Source organism: Crocuta crocuta, unplaced genomic scaffold (assembly GCF_008692635.1).
Source record: "Crocuta crocuta isolate KB4526 unplaced genomic scaffold, BGI_CrCroc_1.0 scaffold562, whole genome shotgun sequence".
NCBI lineage: Eukaryota > Metazoa > Chordata > Mammalia > Carnivora > Hyaenidae > Crocuta > Crocuta crocuta.
The window spans coordinates 662,763-687,605 of NW_027531012.1; the positions used below are offsets into that span (position 1 = coordinate 662,763).

A 24,843-nucleotide genomic window follows, 5' to 3' on the forward strand; every position below is an offset into this window, starting at 1 on the left:
ACACACACAATTGACTTTTCGTCAAATAAGGGATAGTAAACAATGATTCTGAGACCCTAATAAATTAAAGGTATTTTAAAGGCATTAAATAATTGTTTTCTTTTTATAGACCAAAGATGAAACAGAACACAGATTTTCAATAAGTTAGGAAGCAAAATATTAAATCTTCATAGCTGAAATGTTTGCCTCTTCAAAGCTCTAGTGGTTCCATTTGATAATGTTTGAAGCTATAATTAATAATGAGATCACGTTTTAAACAATTTGTGTGCAAGGCAGAGTCTGCAAGTATCTCCATTCATTATGGAGTTGTCCATGGTTTTGTACCAGTGACTTGAAAACAATGTCCTGACACCTTATTTTCCATTTTCTTTACCCTGAAGGCAATCTGAGTGAAGAATATTTGAGCAGTAGAGATTCTTAGTTTCAATCCCCACCCAGCATTGTTGGTTTAAGTGCCTCCAGCTGCTGTTCCCATGAACACAGTGTTGATGGGTGGTAAAGAGGACACCATTTCTCTACCATTTGCTCCATGGGAATCCAGGGTCTCTTGAGCTGGATACTGATTGGAAGCTCCATACATACACTGGGATGAGGAGGAAGGAATTGGGGTTTGCAAGCTGGATGCTGTAAGGGAAAATGTAATCAGTAATTGAATATTGGCTGACGTTTTTTCCTTTGCAAGTGTCACTCATTTTAAGCCTCTGATTTATTTTTGCATTTATCACACATACCTGTGCTATTTTTGTAGAAATTGTTTTTACTTCTACACATTTCACAAAGAAAGCTCAATTTCAAACTTAAACTGAGACAGCTTTATCACCAAAATATATCCCCGGTCTGCTTCCTCTTTCCATCCACACTTCCTCAATAATTCAAATCACCATCTTCTCTTACCTGGGCCAACCCAGCAGCCTCCTAACTAGTCTTATGACTGTCGCCTTTGCCCCACCCTCTCATTCTTCAGGGACCAGCCAGGATAATGTTGCTGATGTGTACATCAAAGTGTTGTTGTTCTCAAACTCTACAATGACTTCTCATTACTCTTAGAACAGAATCCAAGCTCTTTGCCATGATTCACAAGACCTTCTGTGAACTGGTCTCTGCCTTCTGATTGATTTTACTCTACTGTCTTCATTCACCATGCTCAAAGCACACTGTCCTTCTTTCTGCCCACTGAGTTTTCCTTGTTCCCGTTTCAGAGACTGTGCACTTGGCATCTCTTCTGCCTACAATTCCACCATCAGACCTCCAAGTCATTGCCTCCTAATCACTCAGCTTTCAGCTCAAATATCTCTGCCTCAGGATTCCTTTCCCAACCATCTTACCAAGAGCAGTTTCTCCATAACCATGTGTCATATTACCTTATTTAACTGACTTCAGAGTACTCAATATTATCTTTTTAATGCATTTGTCTATATATTCGTCGCTTAATCTCTCCTTCCTAGAAGGTAAACTTCTTATAGAGAAGAGCTTTGTCTGATCACCACCATAATCTCACACTTAGAATGAAATTTGGCACATAGTAGTAGGTTCTCAAAAATTTGGTCAACTGGCTCTCAGACACTACATTTCCTGCATGTATGACTGCTGGCTTCTCATTGAGGTTTTTCTCATTTTTCTAACTACCATCTTCTCTGTCTCTGGAAACTAGGTTTTCTAAGGAAACATAGAGTGGGTCCTAACTTCCCTTGCACTACTTACCCACTTACTCTGTTCTCTTTTCTTCACTCAGAAGCCCTCTTTGCTATTTACTTTTAAGCCAGTTCTGACAACTAAAGCTTAGAATCCATCCTACACCCAAGCTATGTTCCATCAAAGCTTCCACTATCTCTACGAGTAAACAGAACTAATAGTAACAATAGCAACACGGTACATTTTAGTCTCACAGTGAGGAAACTTCCTGAAGTGGAATTTTCTGCTTCATTAGAGTAACCTAGAAGCAATGACCATCTGCAGATAGCATGAGATGAACTGCTAGACTCTGTTCAGGGAGCATCTGTGATGGTCACGGGGAGGGAAGAAGTGTTTCCTATTGAGTTATTGGAAAAGCACACTGACAGAGGAGAGATGGAATTTATCTCATTTTCCCTTATGCTCCAGTTGGGTGTCAATGCCCTTTACTCATGCGAGCTTGAAATCTATTCCATTGGAAGATTTCAACCATCTCATAGAAACATTAACACTCTGCCTTGATACTTACATGCATATATACTTGCCCTGTGATTCCTTGTTAGTCACGCTGGAAACTAAATCTATACATATATTTTTGCCCCTTATTTTCAACTAATTGATGTATGAAGTTCCTACTACATGATAGACACTTTGCTGGGTGCTGCTGATCTACAAGTTGTATAAGTACAAGTTGCAGGATTTTCCCAGGGACAGCAACCTGGTTGGAAAAAGAGGCTAGGGAACTTCATGGCAAACACACTATTTTGCTCATTTTTACCTAAACTATGTTATATGTAACAGAGCAATAAATATAGCAGCATGTTCTACAGAGCTGTCTAATTACATTTTAGATACAACTGAGAAAATGACAACAATCTCTATCACAAGTCACCATTTTTAAAAACTTGGAGTGGATTTAGGGTACTGGTGGAGATTATGGGGTCCAAAGACACTTCTTGGCACAGTCCCTGAGTCCAACCGTGAACAGGAGAGAGTGAGAAAATGACATCATTACTGCCCTCGTAAAACCTAAAGTTTTAGACTGCATTTGACAGATTATATTCATGTCTTCCATATATAATAGGTGCCAACTATTTTTTTTTTGAAAAATAAGAGATTTAGCAGTGGGTTGCCAAGTGACATACAGAATGAGAAATGGGAAGACTGCTACTAACAGCCACAAAAATATGACTTCAGATCCAAAGTGACGAATCACTTGTAGGAACATGAGTCTCGAGTTTACCTCAATAGTCACCCTCCAAAGTAAGACTACATACCTGAGGTTAGCAGCTTTTTAAAATGTTTTCAAGAACTACTAAAATAATTTACCTACTACTGGAGTTCGACACGCAACTGATGGTGATGTGTCTGCATAAAATGAGCTGGTCTGCTTTCTACTACTGTCATCTAAAATGTTAAGTGGATCGTGGATGTCATTGTAGGGAGGCAGTGAGCGAACACTGCTGATGACGGAAACATGTTGATTCACCATTGATCCAAGTCTATGAGACTCTGGGTAGTTTATGTTGCTTCCATAATATCCTACAACAGAAAATGTCAGGAATGTACTGTTAACTTACTACAAAGAATATTCCAGGAAGGAAAAAAAGGACAAGATAATAGGGAAGAGCCCTAAAGATGCTATATTATAAATATTACATTCACATCTATCTTTACTATGGAGTTGGATTTGTGCTTGTATAAGGATACGGTTCACTCTGCTGTTTTTTTAAAATACAAAGGAGTTATCCCATTCTTAATTTTCAGATGTAAGACTACACCTCTCTCATATTTTCCTCATCTAAATTAACAAGATCTTCCTATAAAGAAAAAAAGCACTACTAACCTGTCACAAAGATTACACTACTTATCAAATACCAATTTTATCTACAGATTTATGTTTCTGGGAGAAGGACTGCCCTACATTTAGAAGAGAGGACACAGAACCTGCTTCGGTGGCTGAAGAAGTCCATAGACCTTTCCAACTCCCTAAACTTCAAATGCTTTATCAGACTAACAGGGAGCACCGTTTCAGTCCTAATCTGTATAATCTGCTGCTAGTTCTCCAGAAGAAACATTATTTACTATAAATAAAAAGGACAGAACATTCTTCTTTTGGGCTTATTAAGTTAGGTCTCAAACATACAGTTTGACATAGTATTTTTTCATCACCTGTGGCATTTATGAGGGCAACTTAAAAAAAAAAACCACAAGAATTAAGGGTATGTTTGTATAAAAGAAATTAGCTCCATGTATCTAAGATTCCATGATCTTTAGAAAACTTACATGGGATGACATGTTACTCAGAGAGGTGGAGCTCAATTCAGTGTCTGATTTTGTCTTACTGCCATCTCAAAAGCTAGGAAAAAGTCTTTTAAAATGTCAAATAAATCAGACAGAGAAGGACAGATACCATATGTTTTCACATATAGGTGGATCAGGAGGAACTTAACAGAGGACCATCGGTGAGGAGAAGGGTAAAAATAGTTGGAGAGAAGGAGGGAGGCAAACCGTGAAAGACTCTCAAATGCTGAAAACAAACTGAGGGCTGGTGGGTGTGGGGGAAAAGGGAAAGAGGGTGATGGGCAGGGACGAGGGCACTTGTTGGGATGGGTGTAATATGGAAACCAACTTGACAATAAACTATTTAAGAAAAAAAATGTCAATACCATTAGGTGAATTAGGAGGCAGTGTTGCTCCTTGGCAGCTGACAGCCCCTGTGTTGCCCAGGAAATTGAAGCTTCCTGTATTTAAAAACTGCATACTGTGTGAATCTTGGCTATGCGAGGATGGTCCATAGCTGGAAGGTGGTCGGGAATTATATGGAGACCCAGCACAGCTGCCACTGAAGAAGTCTCTTGAAAGCTGCTGTTCATTCCAGGCCATGCATCGACCATGCTCTGGGCGATGAGGATAGAGTCCTGATGGGGGGTGAGGCTGTGCCCTAAACACAGTCTGATAGTTAGAGTTGGTCCCATAAAAGTCATGGCTGGCTTGAGGATGAGTAGGATAAATGGGCTCTGGGAAGGTTGAGCAGTGGGGTGGAGCTGACAGGACCGGGCCCACACTTTGAGGTCTTCCTGCCATTGGCCCCTGGTTAATGACACTTCCTCGGCTCGCCATGGCTGGAGAAATGGGTGGTGTCATCAGATGACCAGTGTTCTGGGAAAGCTCCATTTGACCTGGGAAAAAATCACCAGAGCATTCGACAATGGCATATTAAAATAGATGGGTACATATCTTTAAAAATTATTCAAAAGATTTATGAATATGCTTTTTTAAATTTGGATCATTCATACTCTTTAAAACTTACAGAACTGAGGAACACTAAAAACCCAGGTTTAAAAGATACCGTCACAAAAAAATAAACAAACAAATAAATAAAAAACATCACCATAATACATGTATATTTCACAATAGTGAAGTCTTTCAGAGCTAGTGACTATGAAAAAAAAATGTCTGGGAGGGTTTCATGCTTCTGTGGGTATGAAGATGCTTAGGGCTTAAGGTTGGGAAGGTCAAGGGATCTCCTCTTCCCATTTCTCCGTAATTAAAAAAAAAAAACCTGAATGTTAAATGGTTTGATTTTTAGGATAAAAGAAAAAGGCAATAGTGTCAAAATGCCGATGGCTTCAAAGCAAGCCAGTTCAAAACATCATCCAAACACCACTGATGAACAATGAGTTATGAGTGCCACCAACTCTCTGGGTGTTTAATTTTCCACTAGTGAAGTTGGGCCCCTGAACTATAAGGCCTTTCCAGGTTTAAAATTCTGTGTATCCAATGAAGTTATATATTTCAGAAAAGACATAAGGCAAGAAGCAGACTTAAAATATTATCTAGTAGTGAGTTCCAGCCACTAACCATTGAGATTGACACAAAGGGGACTCTAGACCAAAGATGAAAATTATTGTAATGGTTTCCTAAAATGGCCAAATCTACTTTTTAATGGAGGAGAAATAGCCTCCTCAAAAGCCAAAAATAAATAAAAGGCCCATTTTTTGACTCTCAAAGCATCTACAGGATTTTATGTATACCTAACCTAATTTTTCCTTCCACTTAATGAAGATAACTATTTGTATTTCCAGTATAACTGAGAGGGCATGTCACAGTATGGTACCTATGTTAATAATGGTATTGATAAAAATGTAAATGAAAAATGCTGAAAATTACAAAAACTTTATAAAGCTTTAACATAAGTCAGTTAAGACAAGTCTTGCTTATTCTCTGAATGCCTGGAGGTTACCAGTTTTGAAGAAAACACAGGAGGGGCGTCTCGGTGGCTTAGTCGGTTAAGCATCCGACTTTCGCTTAGGTCATGATCTCGCGGTTCGTGGGTTCGAGCCCCGCGTCGGGCTCTGTGCTGACTGCCAGCTCAGAGCCTGGAGCCTGCTTCGGTCTGTGACTCCCTCTCTCTCTGACCCTCCCCTGCTCACACTGTCTCTCTCTCTCTCTCTCTCCTAGAAATAAATAAAACATTAAAAAAAAAAATCTAAAAAAAAAAAAGAAAACACAGGAATAGGTTACTGTGGGATGTACTGAGCCTGAATATTTCCCAACGTACCTGTGAGGGGCATAGTGTCTGTATTCCCAGCAGTAAATGGGTGCAGAGCAGAGGGTAAGCTTCCAGGATGGCTGGATGACAGAGGAAGATAGGTTGTTTCCACATGGCTTTCATTCTTCACAGTGTCGCTGGAAACAGTGCTCCCTTTATTACGGTTGGCCAGAAAGCATGAACTCGGAGAAGCAGTGAAGGCAGCTTTACTTGCATCTGGAAAGATTTTTTTTTTAACAGGAAAGCTAACATCACTCTCATATTCCTAGTATATAAGCCCAAGCAAAGGAAACTGAAAATGCTTTAGGGTTTTGTCACAAATCTGGAAACTCCAGGAAATAATTGCCATGGGAAACAAAGCTGGCAGAGCTGTGGTCCTGGCAATGGTGCTGGATTTTTGTTGTTGTCGTTGTTATCTGTACATTTGTGAGTGTGAGGGATATTCTAAGGGGCACTAAGGAATTCCCTCAGAAGTGGACAGTCTTCAAAATGCAAGTCATCACATCCCACACAGATGTGTTCTCTTCCATCTTTAAACTTCTGTAGAACTTATTTCTGCACCATTTAAAAGGTGTGTACCACAGATGTCTTAAATTACTATTTTTTTTTATTTTAATCACCTCTCTATCTTCATTTAAATTCTCATAAGAACATTGTTTTTGTATCCTTCAGAACTTACAGTAAAGTCCTTTGACTACTCTAAGTATAAATGGTAAAGAGAAAAAATAGTGCTCCAGTAGTGGTAATGGACTGTGTTAGTAGTAACATACTTGGGAAAAAACTCTGAGACTCTTACAGAGCCACTCATTGTGGGCTTAGAAATTCTTGAACTTAGGTTTAAATAAAGAAACATGTAAAACAAAATATACATTTTAAATTACCTGAATTCTTCATATACTTGTCCAATAAATTCTGTAACTCTTGTTCTTTGTCATTATTGAACTGGGTCTCCATGGCAAGGAGAATGTATTCATCAAGAAGCATTCGGATCAAATGGAAAGAACCTTGTTCATGGATGGGAATAGGGAGAGGACAATGTAAGATGAAAGGAGGGAGAGAAGGTGAAAGAAAAAGAGAGAAGTCGAGTTATCTGTGTGACCATCTCACAACACTTTACAAGGAGCAACTGAAATAAACAAATACTTGTTGGACTTTAAATGACCTGCTAAGACCAACATGCTTAACTCAGGTCTCTAATCTTTCTGTGTACTGCCTGCCCAGCTCACTGTGTGTACTGTCCTGCCAGCTCTTTGGCCACTAATTACATCAAAGGAAAATACGGATGAAAGTGAGACATGCTTTATGCTTTAAGAGGGCACACATTGGAGCGTGATAAGCTTTAACCTGAGGAGAATGAGCTCTACTCTGCTGTATTTCTGTTTACTTTGTACTAAATAATTAGACAATGGCCACCATGGTCTGAAAAAAGTACCAAGTAAGATGTCTTTCTAGCCTGAAGCAAAGTTCTCTTTGGTTTCGTAAAAAGCAAGAGAGTTATTTTCATTTGGAAGTTGTCTTGGAAAACCTTAAACTTCTTTGAACAGATTTCCCAACAAAAATCTGTTTTAATAATAAAGTCAGGCTTAAGTGTCATGTGTATAACAAAACCTCACACCAAACCAAGATATTTCAAATAATAGGCTCAATACATTTTGTTCATCCTTCAATACAAGTTCACTGATTTTATCTAAATCCATGGAGAATTAAGTAAAAACAACTTAGTAAACTGTAACCCATTTTATAATGTAAAGATTTCTTGAAAAGTTAAATGAAGAAGTACTTTCCACAAGATAACATTATGGCTGCAAACTAAGGATCCCAGAAATTTTAGAAAAAGAAAGGTATTCAATTTTTAAAAGAGCTAACTTGATTCATTATGTTTCATAAGTCAAATCAATCAGGAAAGAAGTTTCAGAAACATATGAGAGCATGTCTTCTCAGCGACTCTTTGAATACAGCTATGTAGTTCCTGAAAAACATACAAAAATTTGCCATATTGCAGTTGGTGCCTTTGGAAAACCATGTGTAAATTACTGTTTACTTGCCTGTTTAACAACAACAAAAAATTATCCATGCACTGATGGGAGGTGATGATAATAGCTGCTATTCATGAAGTGTTCACTGAGTACTGGACTGTGTTTTTATATATACTGACTCACTAACACGTCTATATAACCCAGGGAAAGGAATATCCATCCTCTTCTACCAACTTGGGGAAAACCCAAGCCAGAGAGAAGCAGTGTTACGATTTAACTCTTCGTGTGGTCTGACTCCAAAACCCAGGCTCCTAACTACCATTCTCTATGGCTCGACAGTCATATTTGGGAAGTGACACATTTAAAAACTGATAGGAAATGTCACTGGAAAGTGAATGATGTATTCAGATAGGAAGAGCTTTATAAAGCACTTAGGATACCAAAACTGGATGCATTGTTCAAGGTGAGGTTATGCATTACTCGAGCACCAAAAAAGCTCCACTTGAGCAGAAAGTCTTGAGCTCTCTTCTTCAATGATCTTCCATTTTGTTTGCTCGTCTACAAGTAAAGGAACAAAATAAAACTATAAAATCTGTCATCTCGTTACTACTTGCATCCTACATAAAATCAAGAGGTTGATAACCTGTCTGACAAATGGACAGATGGCATGACATGCAATTTATTTGATCAGATATTACGATCTGTCCAGGGATTTTAATTTTAGTCTGTCTTTGCTGTGATTTTTAAAGTTTATAGATCTTTATTCTGTATGGTTTTGTTGCCTAACCGAATTAGACAACAAAATGAAATAATTTACAAAATGCTTTATCTCCTAATTTTCCTTTGACAGAACTTTAAAAAGAACAGAAGGTAAAGTGTGAAAGAAGGGTTATATATGTCTGTGAATGATTAACTCTGACTTCTCTGGTCCTGAATGATAATCTGTTTTCCTTCCAGGAGGAAAAAAAAGTCCGTACACTACAACCAGTTTCCTTGATATAGGATGGCTAACACCAACTAGTGATGGATCTATTTGTTCTTATTGCCTTGTTCCATGATGGATGACTTGCAGGTTAACTGAAAGAGTTGAAAAAACACAGAAAACACAAAATACTGCACTCCTAGAAGTAAAGAATGGAAATACTTAAAACCACATTTTCTGTCAGCATTTATGAAAATTTGCTTTTTAGAGAAGGGTCAAATCTCATTCAGTTTTTATCTTTCACCGCCTATGTCACTCAGCTGTAACTTTACTGACTGACAGGGAATCCATAGTAGCTTGTAGTCCTTTGTCAATAAAAGGAGAAATAGAATTGAATCTATGCCCAACACTCTCAAATCTGGCCTATTCCGAATTTTGATATTTGGGCCACCTTATTTGCAAGTCTTCAAAAAGTTTTCAAAGCATTTTTATACATAGACTATCACTCCTCCCCCACCATTCAAGAAATTACAGCCAGTTTAGCATTTACCACTAAGAAAATTCTTATTTTCTGAATGTGTCATTGAAAAATACCTTAATAACTCTCTGCTCTACCACAGTATCCAACCATTCAATAAAAGCCTCCACGGTGGCATTCTTCTTAAGAAGATCTTTCAGTTCTTGGAACACTGTGATAGAATCATCTAAAGTGAAAAAAGAAAGCAGAATATTACTCTACTTTGAACCGAAGAGAAAACCTAAAACTAGGAATCATTAAGAATTTTGTAGCATAAAAGGGAAAGACAGAATAAATTAAATGTGTTAAAGAAATTATTTCAAATCCCGAGAACAAGGAACAAAAAAATCCTTAGGTTTTTACTCTTCAACATTTTAGTAATAAGTGTATTTATTTTGGCACATACTGAAATGTAGGCTTATATATTATATAAGCATGTATATACCGGGGAAGAGTAAGTTTTCAGTATACTTGATTATTCATTTGGAATCCAAAGCATTCATTAAATGCAACAGCTTCATTGAAAGCTAATGAATGAACTAAGCTAAACTTACTGTTGATTTCCTGCTTTCTGAACTCCTTTTATCTTTAGCAAAAATTGAATTCTGCTCTGTGGAATGGAGCCATTCACACGAATAATCTTTCATCTTGTAAAGGTTACAGCGGCCTTTAGGAGTATTGTTTATTAAAGAATTTGAAGTTTTACTGAATCCCAAAGGGTAATACAATTATATACTAGGAAACAGAAAGCAGGGCTGATGTTGGACCACCCCAGAGAACCGCTCATCATTTGGGCAAAAACCTATCGGAGGCTGCACTATTTGTCTTTTCAGAGAGAGGGTGGAGCAATAGTGGATTTCCATTCCTTGAAAATAGAGCCTGGTAGTCTAGTCACACATATTAGCTTGCTAAACTCTGTCAGATTGCCCAAACCTGATCAGGGAATGTCTGCTTTGAAACACAGTATTATGTTGAGATATCATTTTGATATGCATCATGATAGAAGAGTGGAAAACATGCAGAAATGTATATGCATGTAATGTAAAACTAGAAGAAAGCTCACAACATTCAAAAACATTTTCATTATTTCTAGGTTATTTCTTTTTAAAAAAATTTTTTTAATGTTTATTTATTTGAGAGAGAGAGGGGGGCAGAAGAGGCAGAAAGAGAGGAGAGAGAGAATTTCAGGCAGGATCCGCACTGTCAGCACAGAGCCTGATGTGGGGCTCAAACTCATGAACTATGAGATCATGACCTGAGCCGAAACCAAGATGTCAATAGTGCCAAGGAGTTGAGAGATCCAGCTCTAAACAGGAAGAAGACTTACGTTCAGTGTAGATATCTGATTCAGTGTCTGTGCTGCCAGAAATGGTGAGAAGGGCCTGTGATCCAATACTATTCAAGTCAACCTTTTCAATATCAGATACCATAGAATTCACAACATGCTGGTCAAAGAGAGCTGGTCTGGCAATCTGCATAAAGAAAGTAAAAAAGACACTAAACTATATTATCAATAATCTATCTAAAGAAACTTTTGGCTTCTAGAGAAATAGTTCCTTGAGAGAGAAGTATCACAAATATTTTCTTATTTTAAAACTAAAAGCAATACCTGAGACTCATGATCATCTCTGCAAAAGGTCTGAAAACTATTTCTGGAACTAGAAAATGAACTTTTTACTCACAGTCATACAATAAGGATTTTACAACGTTATGTTTCTTATCTGAAACTAGCCCAGTCACGTTTTTAAAATTTAGGGGGCTAGAAACTTTCACAAAACAATCATTTGAGAAGAGGGGAAATATATTTTTTAACAATATACAAACCTGTAATTCTAATTTAAGAATTACTTTTTTTCTTCCTATTTAAGAGATCCAAATTAGTAGCTTAAAATGTGTTATGTTTGTGAGTTTCACAACATCAAATATCACATGGGCACATTCCCCACAACCTTCATTTTTATTAACTGGATTTATAATGCAAAGAACAATTTTGTATTTTATATTGCACTCAGAAATTTTGTATTTTTTTACTTTTTATTCTGAAATAATATTAAATCTACAGAAAAGCTGCAAAGATAGTGCAAAATATTTCCATATTCTCCCTATCCCCCTTCTCCTATAGTTACCATCTTACCTAACCCTTGTTTATTGCCAAAACTCAGGAAAATAACATTGGTATCACACTGGTAGCTACACTGTAGACATAATTCAAATTTCCATCATTTTCCCCACGAATGTCCTTTTTCTGCTCTAGCATTCACTCTGGAGTATCACATTGCATTTAACTGTTGTCTACTTGGTCTCCAGTCTCTGAAAATGTCTTACTCTTCACTACCAGAGGATTCTTTTTTTAACCTGGTGACTCAAACACCAACATACCTGAGCAAGGTGTAAGAAAGATGTTTGTCGTTTCAGAGAAGATACAAATCTTCGCACAATAGGTATCTTCTTGTCAGTTAGGGCTTCTGGCAAGTTTTCCAAAGATGAAACAACCCACTGTTCCCAATTTTTAGCAAAATTTCTTATATCTGCTAATAAGCTACACACAAAAAAAACCTTATGTATTAAATGCTAAATTGTTCAAAATGCATTAAATAAATGTAGTTTAATGGAGGTATGCTATTATTCTGTGATTCCAAGAACATGACTTTGAAGTCGGATAGATTCAGCCTGGGTCTGCCATTTATCACCTTGGTCAAAATACTCAAAGTCCTCAAGTGCTGTCTTCACCTATTAAACGGGAACAAGATTAGTATCTATGTCACAGGATTATTATGAGGACTACATAAAATAACTCATGGAGATTTCTCTGGTCAAATGTGGTCTGCAGAGAGTAATCAATAAATAATACTATATTATTAATTTTTACTCATGGTTCAGTCATTTTTGATAAAATATTTCTGGGGAAATGTAAGTATGTACTTGATTTTGTGTATCTTGGCTTCTTGAGAGATATTGCATAAGGATCATAATGTCATTTCAGGTATTTACTGTTAGTGTCTAGTAATATATTTTTATAATCCAAATATTACTGTGGGATACATGGTCAAAAATGTGCCACAGGACCCAATTTAGAAAATTGCAAATGTTGGTTGTGTATGTGAACAAGCATTTATATAGAAATGCGAAAATTTAAAAATCAGTCAATAATCTCCATACTCTACTTCAACAAAACAGATCTAAATTTATATTTGGGATGGTGCATATAATATTGGCAAGCAGTAACATAATACAGGAAAAAGAATAGAACAGACCCTCAACAGACCCTCAGTTAAAATCCTGACTCTGTTTTTTAACTAATTAACTTAATCTAGACAAATTAATTAACGTCTTTTTTGCTGCCAGGTTCCTCATTTGTGGATTTGGGATTATAATAGCTACTGGGGAATAGTCTAACAAGTTGTGTTTTAAAAAAATCCAATTGTTGAATGATAAGGAATTGGTTAAATGAAGTATAGTGTTTTTCAGATGCTGTGCAGCCATTTAAAAAGATAATGTTGAGAGGTGACTGGGTGGCTCCATTGGTTAAGCATCCAACTCCTGATTTCAGTTGAGGTCGTGATCTTGCAGTTATGAGATCAAGCCCAGCACCAGGCTCTATGCTGGGCATGGAGCCTACTTAAGATGCTCTCTCTCCTACTCCTTCTGCTCTTCCCCTGCTCTCTCTCTCTCTCTCTCTCTTTTATTTTTGAGAGAAACAGAGTGTGAGTTGGGGTGGGGGAAGGCAGGGAGATAGGGAGACACAGAATCTGAAGCAGGCTCAGCTGTCAAGAACAGAGCCTGATACTGGGTTGGAACTCACAGACCGTGAGATCATGACCTGAACCAAAGTTGGATGCTTAACTGACTGAGCCACCCAGGCTCCCTGCTCTCTCTCGCTCTCTCTCTCTCTCTCTCTCAATAAATAAATAAATAAACAAACAAACAAATAAATAAATAAAATAAAAAAACAAAAAAATTAAAAATAATGTTGATCCATATTTGTTGATATGAAAGATTTTCACTGTATACTGCAATTATAGTATGTATACTATGGTTCCATTTTTTAATGTGTATATTTACAGATATTCTTAGAAAAAAAGTTTACAGGAGAATAACATACGACATTAAGAATGTGGAGAGATTAGGAGTATTTTTTAATGCATTTATGCATGTTTTTCATTTTCTACAATGAACTACTTGCATACTTAGGAGATAAATACATAAACAGTCTGCTTCAGGTTAGTTGAAGAATTAAGTGAAATAATTTATTTAGTCTCAAAGTCCACGTTGTATTTAATAAAGGTCAGCTATTATTACTATTAATTAATAATGCCTGCCTCTAAGTAAGCCATTCTGTTGTGACACAAAAATGTTAAGCGTACTTAATTCAGAGTTCAGATTAGATGTTTAAAGATTACATATTGTCAGGGTGCCTGGGTGGCTCAGTTGGTTAAGCATCTGACTTTGGCTCAGGTCATGATCTCACAGTTTGTGGGTTTGAGCCCCGCATTGGGCTCTGTGCTGACAGCTAGCTCAGAGCCTGGAACCTGCTTCAGATTCTGTATTTCCCTCTCTCTCTGACCCTCCCCTGCTCATGCTGTGTCTCTTTAAAACATTAAAAAAATGTTTTAATAAAAAATAAAAATTAAAGATTACATATTGTTAATTAAAAGAAACCAATGATCAGGACAATAACAACTTTATATAAATATGTAAAACTATCTACAGGAAAAAGTAAATAAAAACTAAACTCTGTTTTATCAATCATCATGTATTTATTGACCATCAACTATGTCCATCCTACATGTATTTGTGCCCAGAATACTAAAATAAATTTCTCTTTTTTTCACTAGACTTTGTTTACAAAGAAAATTTTGGCTTTTTATTTTCAACTTTTTATTGTTCACACATCAGAAAGTTTTTGTGAAAAATTTCAGGTATCATTTCAATTTGAGATTTTTTTTATTGAAGTATAATTAACAAACAACATTATATTAGTTCCATGTGTACAACATAGTGATTCGACATTTGTATACATTGTGAGCTGATCACCACAATAGTCCAGTTGCCACCTGTCATCAGTTGCCAGAAGGGTTGGGGGTCATTGTGGGGCAATATGGATGGAAGGGATCAAAAGGTACAAAGTTCCCAGGATGGGGAATACAGTCTATTTGAGCTCTTATTCCTTTGTTAAAAGAAGATGGTAATTCCATTATGCTACTTTATGATTTTGCAATTAAAACCACTAATAATAAATAATATTAATAAATAGTCTTTAGTAATAAAGAAAATATTTTTTAATTTTTATTATTGTGGGTTTTTTCCATCAATTATCCCCATTTATATTCCTGTAGCAGTTTCTATTGAAGAACTTTCTCAGTATTTCAAAGGTCAAAATGCCACTTAAATATTTATTTTTCACTTAGACATGTCTCGTATTAAAAGGATTTCAAGATTATTCTATCAATTTTGCTCATTGAGGTTTGAGTATTAGGCTTGAGGCACATCTTCTAACTAATCAAGGGACAGAAGCAGGAAAGTAATCTTTATAAACACGTGAATTTTTATTTAATGTTTTCCTTTAATATAATGGATAGTGTTAAACCCTACACTAAGAAACTACCACATTTATTGACTGAACCTACCTTTCAGGCATTTCTTGCATTGTTGCAGGAATGAGTACATCTGTAAGAACCTTAATCACAGCAAAAGAGAGTTAACATAAATCCTTACTTAGTATTTTTGTTGAAAGATGCTTATTTGTCAATTACTTTTTACTCCTAGCTTTCTAGAGAATTAATATGCTAACTCATTTCTGGAAGTTATACTTTTATCTCTAAAATGAATGTATGTGTGAGGCATGCGTGTAAGAAAGGCAAGAGGTGGGGATCTAGAAACATTACAATACTAAGTTAAGCAAGTGGCACTAATATACTGGGCCCAGAGAGTTAATTATCAGAACACAAAGAATACATGAAAAGATAGTCAACATCACTCATCATCAAAGAAATATAAGTCAAAACCACATGAGATACCACCTCACACATGTCACAATGGCTAAAATTAACAACTTAGGAAACAACAGATGTTGGTGAGGATGTGGAGAGAGACGAATACTTCTGAGCTGCTTATGAGAATGCAAACTGTACAACTACTCTGGAAAACAGTATGGAGTCTCCTCAGAAAGTTAAAAATAGAACCACCCTATGAGCCACCAATCACACTACTAGGTATTTATCCAAAGGATACGAAAATGCTGATTTGAAGGGGCACATGCACCTCAATGTTTGTACTAGTGCTATCAACAATAGCCAAATTATGGAAAGAGCCCAGATGTTCACTGACTAATAAATGGATAAAGAATTTATATATATATATATACACACACACAATGGAATATTACTCAGTGATTTAAAAAAATGAAATCTTGCCATTTGCAACAACATGGATGGAACTAGAGTATATTCTGCTAAGCAAAATAAGTCAGTCAGGGAAAGGCAAATATCATATGATTTCACTCATCTGTGGAATTTAAGAAATACAACAGATGAACATAGGGGAAGGTAAGAAAATAATAATATAAAAACAGAAAGGGAGGCAAACTATAAGAGACTCTTAAATGTGGAGAACAAACTGAGGGTTCCTAGAAGAGTGGTGAGTGGGGAACATGGGTTAAATGGGTGATGGGCATTAAGAGGGCATTTGTTGGGATGAGCATTGGGTGTTCTATATAAGTGATGAATCACTGGGTTCTACTCCTGAAACTAATACTACACTGTATGTTAACTAACTTGAATTTAAATTAAAAAATAAAAATAAATTAATTGATTAAAAAATTAAAAGAAAATACAGAAAGAAAGGGCTAGACTGAGCTCTAAACATGGATGAGGTGGGTAGGGCCTGGATGAGAACCAGTAGAAAGAAGAATATAGATAGAGCTGACTTATCCCAGCTCAGGAAAAACTAGAATAAATAAAGGAAGAGGATAAGGATATGAGCAATGCAGATCCATTAAGCTGGCTGATAAACTCAGTAGTCCAGCCTGAGGAAAAGGACCAAGAGGAGAAGATGTTTCAAAATGTGAGTAGACCCTAATCTTCAAAGGCCTGTGTTGCTTACCAGCAAAATTTGCATGTGTTCCATGTATATAAGACAGTATCATATATGCCCAGTATGTTAGTTACCAATGAACTGGCCTTGGTAGTCATGTGCTGTTTTATGGACTAAAACCTGACCACTCTCCAGCGAGGAATGAAGATCTACCAGAAACTCATTCTACGCTGCTCTATTTATAATGCTCACTGTGCCTCCCTGGGCCCACCCCATGAAGAGGAGAAACTTAGTTCATTTAAAAGTATTTAAACTCAGGAGTTTTGTGTTGGATCCAAAAACAAAAACAAAAACAAAACCCAGACTATTTGTCCTTCTTCAACATGAATTTGAACTAAAGGCCAGGAATATACTGCACTTGCTCCATTATGTTATCCTGTGATAGGGAAAACTGAACAGAGGATTAAAATATGAGCTCCCCCATTCTGGCTCAAGACTACCTACCAGTTCTTGGTGTGCAAAATTGCTTCCAGTCTGAGTTCATCTAGCTTCTGCTGAGAACCTAATAGTAGCAACCAATTTAGGAGGATTTTATTTTCTAAATGCTTAACAGGGTTCTCTTTTGGATTTTCTTGCAAACTCAGATTATGATATTTTTAAATAGTTTATTGTCAAGTTGGTTTCCATATAACACCCAGTGCTCATCCCCACAAGTGCCCTCCTCCATGCCCATCACCCCCCCTTCTCTCTCCCCCCACCCCCCATAAGTCCTCAGTTTGTTCTCAGCATTCAAGAGTCTCTCATGGTTTGCCTCCCTCCCTCTCCCCCACTATTTTTTCAGATTATATTTTAAAAGGAAAAGTCTTGTTTTCCTTCTGACAACTGAACAGGTAAGTGTAGACAAACTCACTGTAAAGTACTCGGATTGTAACACAGTTTTCTCCCTCAGCTTGGACCTTGCTGTTGCTGTAACTAGGGGACAGACTGTCAGGGAATTAGTTTCTCTCTCTTCCCGGATAAATGTTTGGCTAGAAGGCCAACGAGCTCATCTTTGTTTGTAATGTCTTCATAATCCGTCTGTAGCCATTTGCATACTCTTACTTGGTTTTAGAACAGAAATGAACATTAATACATAAAACATAGAGATTTCCAATATTTTTAAGTTGTTAATCCCATAAGAGTGCTTAATTCTGCTTTCCCCCAAAAATACCAACAGTGAAAAAGCCATTATGTAATTCACTCTGAAAACACCTTAAGCAGGTAATAAAAATTAACAAGATTTACATGTTTTAGTGAGTATGTCACATTTGGAATCATTCTTAACTGTAAACAGAAATTGATTTTATTTTAATTTATATTTAACTATAATACATACACTAGTAAATATTGCTTTCTCATCAGACAAAAAGAATACTGTATCTCCAGCCAGAAATAATAGTTATTGAAAATACAATGCAAAAATTTATATAGAATACTCATAAAGAAAACATATGGTTCATGTTTAGACACCCCAAAGACCTTACCTTATAAAGAATTGAGTCACAAACACAGAAAATGTCAATGATAACAGGGTTTTCAAGCAGGGGAAGAAGATGATCAGGCATTCCTTGCCAAAAGTGTAATAAGAAATGCTGGATCTAGTTATAAAGCAAAAAGTATAAACACTAAGATTCCTCCTTCACATGAACTCATCAAAAACAGGACAAGAAAGTATACATGGTACGATCAGCAAAGCATTCATTGTCATCCTTACCTCTTCAAAGTTTCCATTAATTGCATTGTCCAGGATGCACTGGCAGTGAGTTTTATACATCATTATGAGGGTATCAACCTATTTCAAGGAAGAAAACGCTTAACCAAAGAATCCTTTCAATACTGCCTTCATTCGTTTATGCATTCATTTGTCCGGCACGCATTTTTTAAGCTCCTCTTATGTACCAGGCATTGTGCTCAATGTCAAGGAATCAAAAATTAACATACGGTTCTTATTTCCAGGAACTTAACTGCCTTGTGAAAGGAGAAAGGCAAGCAAATAGACAATTACAGTATAGCATCATAGGAACAATGAAAAGGCTGATTGAGCAAGGAGCTGTGGGCCAAATCAACATTGTATTTTTCTACCTAAGAAGAAAATTACCCTTGATTGCAGAAATACACATAAAATGGTAAAATACAATAACTTCACACAGTTTTATTAAGTGTGTGCTGGGCAGCGTGGCATGGTGGTTTCCAGTTTGGGTTCTGGACTCAGCTGAAATTGCGCACCCAGTTCTACTGCACTACTTTGCATAGGCTGTTTTGTCTCTGAACCCTAAGCTTTCTTTCTTTAAGTAGGATAGTAATAACGTATTACCCACATGGTATTAAAAAGATTAAATAAAATATCAGGCACATAGTGCCTAGTACACAGTAAGATCTTACTAAATATTACTTGATATTAGTAATATCAAATGCCTCATAGATCTACCCAAAAAAGATTTCAATAGTGAATGGCTATTATGAAAAGTCTCTGCTTCCACATTACCACAGATATTTGGGTTGCATAGTTAAAAAGCTTTATTTTTTATTTTTTGATGTTTATTTATTTTTGAGAGAGAGACAGAGTGCAAGTGGGAGAGAGGCAGAGAGAGAAGGAGACAGAATCCAAAGCAGGCTCCGGGCTCTGACCTGCCAGCACCGATCCTGACACGGGGCTCGAACCCAGGAACCATGAGATCATGACCTGAGCCGAAGTCAGATGCCTAACCGACTGAGCCACCCAGGCGCCCCTAAAAAGTTTTAAACATATTCTAAAATTTGTAATGGATTAGAACTAGATAATATTTTAACAGATTAATAATAGTCAAATGTCCTTATTTTATAATCTAGAAATACACTACCTGTTACTGGTTATGTAGTCTAAGCGAATAAGAACATGGCTTACAGTTACAGGTGTGAGTTTTTTACCTGGATGTGAATATTAGCTCTAATCTGCCACTTACTAGCTATATGATGTCAAGAAACCTACTTAACTTGTGTGTTTTAAATTTCTCATCTGGAAAATGGAGATGATAATAACACTACATTTCTAAAAGAGTTGTTATGAGGACTAAACAAATTAACACACACAAGTGGTTCGAATAATCCATAATACATGCTGAGAGATTGACCTTTGGGGCTACTTTTATCCCAGCAGTATCTAGGGTGGTGATGGTGATGGGGGTGTCCCACTGTAACCTCCACTTTCCAATATTTGTCCCTAGAGCCCAGTGACAGCACCCATCTTTGTAATTTAGCTCAAAGCTGCACAATGATGACATGCAAATTACCAATCTCCCTGAAAGGAGGTATGCTGACTACAGGACCCCTCTCACAGAATATGTCACCATTAATGCAATTGAGACGTGGTCTATACTTTAGGCAATGACATTACATTTTAAGTAGGTTTCTAATGCATATTTTTGAAAATAAGGATAAGGACAGTATGAAATATAGAAAGTTCACAACTGTTGTCAAAATTAACCCTTTGATCCCTGAAATCTCCTAAAGTATTAGTAAGCTTTTATCTTCACAAGTATTTCCACTGATGTATGTTAGAGTTTATTCTTTCCTACACAAATCAGCAAAAATTTTTAATCTTATTATTGGTACTACATTTGCTTATTTAGTATTTACATAGTCTTAGGACAATAAATTTTTATTGTAGCATGGCTTGCATTATTTACAAACATAATTTTGCTCAATTTCCTGAGAGTAAAACACCACATTATACAGGGCAGGAGCAGAGGCGAAGCTTATCTCCTGTAAAGTTAGTGAGTATGTGGTGAGGGGTGGCAACTGCCTTGAGTGACACCATGATGAGGCAGAAAGTGGTCCCTCAGCTTTGGCCAACCCCCACCTCACTGGGATCAACTTCCCACTGGGAAGTCCCATCCTTTCTGTCTCAAGAAAGCAGATGCTAAAGTGCTTAGCCTCAGCCCCACCCCCCTTTCTAGAAACTGACAGGGAACTGGGCTACTGGCTAAGAAGGTGAAAAGTAGCGTCCATCTGTTTTCAAGGGACAAAGAGGAATGTTAGTCCCTGGTGCTCATGATGAGGACCACTAGGAAGGAACTTAGAAACCAGGGGTTGTTTATTTAAGCATCCTGATACCTGAGTGAGAAATGATCTACAGACCAGTTTTTCAAGTTGACAGGTAAGGAATTCCTTGGAAGCCAGCAGAGAAATTGAAATAAACAATTGGAACATGCCCTCATTTCTTGTTTTTCCTTTGTTGCTCTCCCCCTTTCCCTCTCTTTCACCAGGTATATTTATTTATACAGCAAACATCTACATGATATGTTTGCATGTAAGCAATTTCTCCACAAAGGGGCCCAACAACACCCTCCCCAAAAGAACCATATTCCCTGGAGTCCCACTGATATCCACAGGTTTCTCCACAGAATGCCACACGAGACACCCAAATCTAAAGTCATAATTATACCTTATAAGATAAAAAAATAATGTGATAATTTCAAGAAATGTGATGGGAGAGGAGAATGACAGAAAGTGGACATACTTCAGGAGACTTGCTTAGAATCAGCATCTGAGAATTATCTTCAATATTTTGACTATTCTTAATAGGAAGAGTAGCTCATCAGAATAAATCCTGGAAGTGGCTGTGCAACTCTACTTATCTGTCAATAGATCTTTTTATCAATGCATTGTTTTTATTTCCAGTTTCTACACAAAACCCACTACTAAATCAGCTGGACATAATCATATTCTTCTGTCTTTGAACCTCAAGAATACGAACTGACTTAACATACTATTAAAGATATTTTCCTTGGGGAGCGTGGGTGGTTTAGTTGGCTGAGTGTCTGACATCAGCTCAGGTCATGATCTCATCGCTCATGGGTTCAAGCCCCACACCGGGCACTGTGGTGACAACTCAGAACCTGGAGCCTTCTTCACATTCCATGTCTCCCTCTCTCTCTACCCACCTCCTCCCCAGGCTCACACTCTGTATGTGTGTATGTGTGTGTGTGTGCCTCTCAAAAATAAATGTTAAAACATAATTTTAAAAAGACATTTTCCTTAAATGCTAATGAGAAATGAACTTTGATTGAAATAAAAATGCAGAAATCATTATGTCCTGATTTAATAGTGGATCCTGCCATTAGTCAGCCAGTAGGTTCTCAGCAAGTGACTTTAGAAACTCAGAAATAGAGGAGGATTTACTCTTAGATTTTACTATATAAGCATTGAAGGGTCACATTGAGGATTACTTATAAACTGAATCCCATGAAACTGTTTCTTCCTTAATTTTCAAAAAAAAAAAAAATTGCAAATATAAGGGAGCACAGAAGTTTAGAATAGAAAGGAAGCTTTGTCAACTTCTAGTATAGTTCTTGCCATTCATCTAGGTATTGCCTCCTCGATGCTAGGAACAAATTCTGTCCTAGAGAAGTGCCTGATGACTACTGAAATTATATGAAGCTAATCAAAAACATAAAGCTTATAATTAAAGAAACTGCATGTGAGAGACACTTTCTCATATTTTCTTCCTTGAAAAATAATCTGTATTTTTGTCCTTGAAAAAATAATCATTAGTATTTTGAGGTTCAGTTTACCAAATTCTGATTACATACTATCATGGAGATGGTAAATAATTAATTGGAAAGTGTTTAATCAATGTTAGTAAACATTTGTCCCTCCTATAAATCAGTCAATTATGTTTGATTATGCAGATTTCTGACTAGTTCCTGCAAATGCCATGAGATTCCCAGAAAATGCAGATAGGGAGCCAGCATATCAGAAAATCAATAGAGAAGTATCTTTAATTGATACCTTGTCTTTAGAAATGCATCCTTGGTACACAAGGTGTTGAGCACTGGGGAATTCTGGAAGAAGTGTTCCCGTTTTTGAGCTTAGTGAATATTTACGAGTGAAGCCACCCTATAATTCAGAAGAATGAAAAGAAAGAAATCATTATCAACTACTTGGCTCCAAAATACAATTCTAATAAAATAGAAACCCATAAAATATCATTATTCTTCATCCTGCAAACCATGACAAATTAAGAGATTTTGGTAAACTTTCAGATCATTCAATTGAACAAAGAAGACATGTCAGCGGAATCATTATTGACAAATCATAAATAATTTCATAGGATATTTTCTCTTATTTTGGATTTTACTTTTGAACATTTGTCAGTTTGTACCACTTTTAGAAATTTAATTTTAGTTCATATTTGTTAATGGCATATGTTTTGAAAGACTTATTTTTAGAACTTTTGAAGCTATTTGAACTATAAGAGGATCAAGAATTACCAAATACATTTATAGATTAAGTAAACACGATGATAAGAAGTTAAGTAATTTCTTTAGTCTCAGAAATAATTAGTGATAGACTTGGGAGTGGAGTCTAAGTCTTCTCATTCTCAAATTAGTACTCTGGACTTTCTCAACTCAATCTTCCCCCACCCTGAATTTAGATGTGTGTTCTTCTTTTGGATCCCTTGGGGAATAAATAGCACACTTCTAGTAGTCTTCAAAAATTAGAAAAAGTGACAAACAACAAATAATATATAATGCCGCAAAGTTGATGTCCCTACAAAAAATCCGCACAGAAAGAGAGACTGAATATTGGTGATGGAACCAGAGCCTCAGCAAATCAGTCTTCCAGGTCACAGCTGATTGTTCCTGCTCCTCAAAGTTTTAGCAAACTAGAGTGTAATAAAAAGATTGGGCAAAGAATGAAGTTGTGACTATAGTATAGGAAGTAAAGTATTCCTGTCAAGGACCAAATTTCATTCTTTCCCATAATTTTCCTGTATTTTCTTCTACAGCTTTTGTGTTTCTTTGTTTGTTTCTGTGATATTGAAGATTTTTTGCTTATACAGGTTAGGTTCCTACCCTGTCTTATCATTCCCAACCTTTGTAGACTATTACAGACTCACATGCTAAATCAGGAAGAAGTTGGGAGGACTTTCAGTCATTAAAGCTGGTATTTTAAGAACACTGATTTCTCATTGACAGATTTGATATAAGCTTTCAAACAAATTGTATTAAAAGTGAAATATAAATATATTTTCAGGTTAGGTTTTCGTTTTCATCCTTGTTATCCCTTATTTTCAAGTATGAATAGAGAAGAATTATTCTGATTAAATAATTCTTAAGAGTTTTTTTTATTTGTTAAGTTTATTTAATTTTGAGAGAGACCATGAATGAACAGGGAAGGGGCAGAGAGAGAGAGGGAGAGAGAATCCTAAGCAGGCTCCATGCTGTCAGTACAGAGCCCAATGTAAGGCTTGAACTCATGAGACCATGACCTGAGCCAAAACCAAGAGTTGGACACTTAACTTCCTAAGCCACCCAGGCGCCCCTAATTCTCAAGAAATTAACTAATTCTCAAGAACTACTATATAAATGATTAGCTATCATGAACTGATATATTAGCACAGTTAATTCCAATCCACTCTACTTAATCGGTCTTAATCAAGATATGCTTCAAATATTTTTAATGCTTGAATTTGTCATTTATGAGCATAGATCATCATTGTACTGTCAAAGAATGGTACTGTCACCAAACTGGGAAAATAATAGAGTATGAGAAATAAGGAATTTAATCTTAAAGGGAGGAAAAAGTAATTGGCAAAGAATATGAAACTAACATTTGATAAACATAACAAAAATGCACTTAAATTCTAATTTTAGGAAAGCTTACATTGTTTTCTTATACCTTTTTTCATGGGGGGAAAATCATGTTTATTCATCCCAAGATGTAATTTGGTGAGATTGGAAAAGAAAGAAAAACAAAAACAAAAAAATGGCAATACATAGTGTTGTATGAAATTTAAGTTAAGAATATGAGAATAGTTTCATTTCCATTGACAAATATAATTAATAATCAAAACTCTTTCCACAAAGGAAAAAAAAAACAGGCTCAGAAGATTTAAAGGTGAATTTTATCAAGCATTCAGTGAACAGATATTTTCAAACCTAAAAGGTCTTTTTTTTTTCAGACAATGGAAAAGAAGAACCTCCTTCCAATTTGTTTGAAAATTTTTATGCCAAAACTGGACAAGGACAGAAAAAAAAAGAAAAATCATAGGCCATTCCTGGTTATTATCATACTTGAAACAGTACCAAATAAAATATTAGCAAACCAAACCCATTAGTCAATAAGAACCCAGTGTCACCACACTGAC

General features: G+C 36.4%; 1 protein-coding gene across 1 annotated transcript in view; it reads right to left on the reverse strand.

The window, feature by feature from the left end:
* Positions 1-448: 448 nt before the first annotated feature.
* RFX6 (regulatory factor X6) overlaps positions 449-24,843 on the reverse strand; it is a 52,545-nt gene continuing 28,150 nt past the window's right edge. The window contains exons 7-19 of the mRNA XM_077770867.1: positions 22,482-22,589; positions 18,427-18,504; positions 18,197-18,310; positions 15,269-15,318; positions 12,021-12,180; positions 10,969-11,113; positions 9,719-9,828; positions 8,643-8,760; positions 7,108-7,230; positions 6,236-6,442; positions 4,341-4,853; positions 3,001-3,213; positions 449-624 (exon numbers count right to left, since the gene is read on the reverse strand). Of these exons, the coding sequence (XP_077626993.1) occupies positions 449-624; positions 3,001-3,213; positions 4,341-4,853; positions 6,236-6,442; positions 7,108-7,230; positions 8,643-8,760; positions 9,719-9,828; positions 10,969-11,113; positions 12,021-12,180; positions 15,269-15,318; positions 18,197-18,310; positions 18,427-18,504; positions 22,482-22,589 (2,115 nt within the window). The remainder of the gene's footprint in view (positions 625-3,000; positions 3,214-4,340; positions 4,854-6,235; positions 6,443-7,107; positions 7,231-8,642; positions 8,761-9,718; positions 9,829-10,968; positions 11,114-12,020; positions 12,181-15,268; positions 15,319-18,196; positions 18,311-18,426; positions 18,505-22,481; positions 22,590-24,843) is intronic.